The sequence below is a fragment of the Pangasianodon hypophthalmus genome, chromosome 18, assembly GCF_027358585.1.
Source record: "Pangasianodon hypophthalmus isolate fPanHyp1 chromosome 18, fPanHyp1.pri, whole genome shotgun sequence".
Classification (NCBI taxonomy): domain Eukaryota; kingdom Metazoa; phylum Chordata; class Actinopteri; order Siluriformes; family Pangasiidae; genus Pangasianodon; species Pangasianodon hypophthalmus.
In genome coordinates, this window is record NC_069727.1 from 620,001 (window position 1) to 624,588 (window position 4,588).

At 47.3% G+C, this 4,588-nt stretch overlaps 1 protein-coding gene across 1 annotated transcript in view; it reads right to left on the reverse strand.

The window, feature by feature from the left end:
- Positions 1–4,588, reverse strand: part of si:dkey-97m3.1 (fatty acyl-CoA reductase 1) — a 22,430-nt gene that overhangs the window by 16,024 nt on the left and 1,818 nt on the right. The window contains exon 3 of the mRNA XM_053241603.1: positions 4,152–4,418. Coding sequence (XP_053097578.1) covers positions 4,152–4,418 — 267 coding nt within the window. The remainder of the gene's footprint in view (positions 1–4,151; positions 4,419–4,588) is intronic.

The window sequence follows — 4,588 nt, forward strand, 5'->3', positions numbered from 1 at the left end:
CAGTATTTCGGCAGCCGCCATTTTGTAGCACACTGGACAACATGCTGTGGTTTATGAAATCCCATGATGCACCACAGCAGATCACCGGAGCAGCGGCGCTCGTTACAACAGTTACAACAGTTACAACAGTACAACAGTGCAGACGCCATCGACTTCACACAGAGCTTAAAACTGAGCACCGGGTGGAAACATGAACAAATGGACAAACGGAGGGAGGGAGGGAGGGATGGATGGATGAATAGATGGATGGATGAATAGATGGATGGACGGATGGACAGATATTAGTGAACAGATGGATGGATGAATGAACGAATGAATGGATGGATGAATGGATGGATGGATGGACAGACGGATATTAGTGAATGGATGAATGAATGAATGAATGGATAGATGAATGGATGGATGGATGGATGTATAGATGAACGAATGGATGAACGAATGAATGGATGGATGAATGGATGGACAGACGGATATTAGTGAATGGATGGATGGATGAATGAACGAATGAATGGATGGATGAATAGATGGATGGACGGATATTAGTGAATGGATGAATGAATGAACGAATGAATGGACGGATGAATGGATGGATGGATGTATAGATGAATGGATGGATGGATGAATGGATGGACGGATATTAGTGAATGGATGAATGAATGAACGAATGAATGGACGGATGAATGGATGGATGGATGTATAGATGAATGGATGGATGGATGAATGGATGGACGGATATTAGTGAATGGATGAATGAATGAACGAATGAATGGACGGATGAATGGATGGATGGATGTATAGATGAATGGATGGATGGATGAATGGATGGACGGATATTAGTGAATGGATGAATGAATGAACGAATGAATGGACGGATGAATGGATGGATGGATGTATAGATGAATGAATAGATGAATGAATGGATGAACGAATGAATGGACAGACGGATATTAGTGAATGGATGGCGTGTGTGAGTGTGTGTGTGTTAGTGGGAGTGTGAGTGTGTTAGTGTGTGTGTGTGTGTGTGTTAGTGGGAGTGTGAGTGTGTTAGTGTGTGTGTGTGTGTGTGTGTTAGTGGGAGTGTGTTAGTGTGTGTGTTAGTGGGAGTGGGAGTGTGTGTGTGTGTGTGTTAGTGGGAGTGTGTTAGTGTGTGTGTGTGTTAGTGGGAGTGGGAGTGTGTTAGTGGGAGTGGGAGTGTGTGTTAGTGGGAGTGTGAGTGTGTTAGTGTGTGTGTGTGTGTGTGTTAGTGGGAGTGTGAGTGTGTTAGTGTGTGTGTGTGTGTGTTAGTGGGAGTGTGAGTGTGTTAGTGTGTGTGTGTTAGTGGGAGTGTGTTAGTGTGTGTGTGTTAGTGGGAGTGGGAGTGTGTGTTAGTGGGAGTGGGAGTGTGTGTGTGTGTTAGTGGGAGTGTGTTAGTGTGTGTGTGTGTTAGTGGGAGTGGGAGTGTGTGTTAGTGGGAGTGGGAGTGTGTGTGTGTGTTAGTGGGAGTGGGAGTGTGTGTTAGTGGGAGTGTGTGTGTGTGTTAGTGGGAGTGTGTTAGTGTGTGTGTGTGTTAGTGGGAGTGTGTGTTAGTGGGAGTGTGTGTGTGTGTTAGTGGGAGTGTGTGTTAGTGGGAGTGTGTGTTAGTGGGAGTGTGTGTGTGTGTTAGTGTGAGTGTGTTAGTGTGTGTGTGTGTTAGTGGGAGTGTGTTAGTGTGTGTGTGTGTTAGTGGGAGTGTGTTAGTGTGTGTGTGTGTTAGTGGGAGTGGGAGTGTGTTAGTGGGAGTGGGAGTGTGTGTTAGTGGGAGTGTGAGTGTGTTAGTGTGTGTGTGTGTGTGTGGTAGTGGGAGTGTGAGTGTGTTAGTGTTGTGTGTGTGTGTGTTAGTGGGAGTGTGAGTGTGTTAGTGTGTGTGTGTTAGTGGGAGTGTGTTAGTGTGTGTGTGTTAGTGGGAGTGGGAGTGTGTGTTAGTGGGAAGTGGGAGTGTGTGTGTGTGTTAGTGGGAGAGTGTAGTGTGTGTGTGTTAGTGGGAGTGGGAGTGTGTGTTAGTGGAGTGGGAGTGTGTGTGTGTGTTAGTGGGAGTGGGAGTGTGCTGTAGTGGGAGTGTGTGTGTGTGTTAGTGGAGTGTGTTAGTGTGTGTGTTGTAGGGAGTGTGTGTTAGTGGAGTGTGTGTGAGTGTGAGTGGGAGTGTGTGATAGTGGGAGTGTGTGTTAGTGGGAGTGTGTGAGTGTTAGTGGGAGTGTGTTAGAGTGTGTGTGTGTTAGTGGTGAGTGTGTGTGTGTGTTAGTGGGAGTGTGTGTTTGTGTGTGTTAGTGTGTGTGTGTTAGTGGGAGTGTGTGTAGAGTGGGAGTGTGTGTGTGTGTGTGTGTTAGTGGGAGTGTGTTAGTGTGTGTGTGTTAGTGGGAGTGGGAGTGTGTGTTAGTGGGAGGAGTGTGTGTGTGTGTGTGTGTTAGTGGGAGTGTGTGTTAGTGGGAGTGTGTGTGTGTGTGTGTGTGTGTGTGTTAGTGGAGAGTGAGTGTGTGTGTTAGTGTGTTAGAGGACCGTGGTGTAAACGCTTGTACAGCTTTTATCTCGTGTTCCACTTTCTCTCGTTTCCTGTTTTTAGTGCACGGCTTTTTGGGACACGGTGAAAGACAGAGCTGAGCTACACGTCTGATACACACACACACACACACACACACCCACACACACATCTGATACACACACACACACACACACACACAGGTCTGATACACACACACACACACACACACACACACACACACAGGTCTGATACACACACACACACACACACACACACACGTCTGATACACACACACACACACACACACACACACGTCTGATACACACACACACACACACACACACACGTCTGATACACACACACACACACACACACACACACACGGTCTGATACACACACCACACACACACACACACGTCTGATACACACACACACACACACACACACACACACACACACACACACACACACACAGGTCTGATACACACACACACACACACACACAGGTCTGATACACACACACACACACACACACACGTCTGATACACACACACACACACACACACACACACACACACACACACACACAGGTCTGATACACACACACACACACAGGTCTGATACACACACACACACACACACACACACACACACAGGTCTGATACACACACACACACACACACACACACAGGTCTGATACACACACACACACACACAGGTCTGATACACACACACACACACAGGTCTGATACACACACACACACACACAGGTCTGATACACACACACACACACACCACACACACACACGTCTGATACACACACACACACACACACACACACACACACAGAACACACACACACACACAGGTCTGATACACACCACACACACACACAGGTCTGATACACACACACACACACACACACACGTCTATACACACACACACACAAACACACACACACACAACACACACACACAGGTCTGATACACACACACACACACACACGTCTGATACACACACACACACACACACACACGTCTGATACACACACACACACACACACACACAGGTCTGATACACACACACACACACACAGGTCTGATACACACACACACACACACACACACACACAGGTCTGATACACACACACACACACACACACGTCTGATACACACACACACACACACACACACGTCTGATACACACACACACACACACACACACACAGGTCTGATACACAACACACACACAGGTCTGATACACACACACACAACAGGTCTGATACACACACACACACACACACACACCACACACACGTCTGATACACACACCACAGCACAACACACACAGGTCTGATACACACACACACACACACACACACACACAGGTCTGATACACACCACACACACTCACACACACACACACACACACACAGGTCTGATACACACACACACACACACACACACACGTCTGATACACACACACACACACACACACACACGGTCTGATACACACACACACACACACACACACACACAGGTCTGATCACACACACACACAGGTCTGATACACACACACACACACACACACACAGGTCTGATACACACACACACACACACACACACACACACACCCCCCCCCCCCCCCCTTTACAGACCTTGCTCTGCAGCATGGTGTGGATCCTCTGCTGGGAGCTCTGGCCCTGCTTGGTGCGGATCAGCAGGTACAGAGCTTTAACCTCGGGACAGGAACGCAGCAGCTTCTCCACCAACACCTTCCCCATGAAGCCCGTCGCCCCGGTGATCAGCACACACTTCCCTGCGTAGAAACTCCGACACACACGCCATGACCGCAGCACACACACCCAGCTCCCACCTGCGGGAGACAGGTACACGCAGGACGGGTCAGACACGACAACACCTCGCTATTACTAGCATTATTATTATTATTATTATTATCATCGATTATTATTATATTATTATTATTATATTAATCATCGCCCACAATGATGAAGGGGAAAACATCTTTCCAGAGATTTTCAAAGATTTTTATTAAAATCAACAACAAAAAATAAAATTAAATAAAATCAGAAAG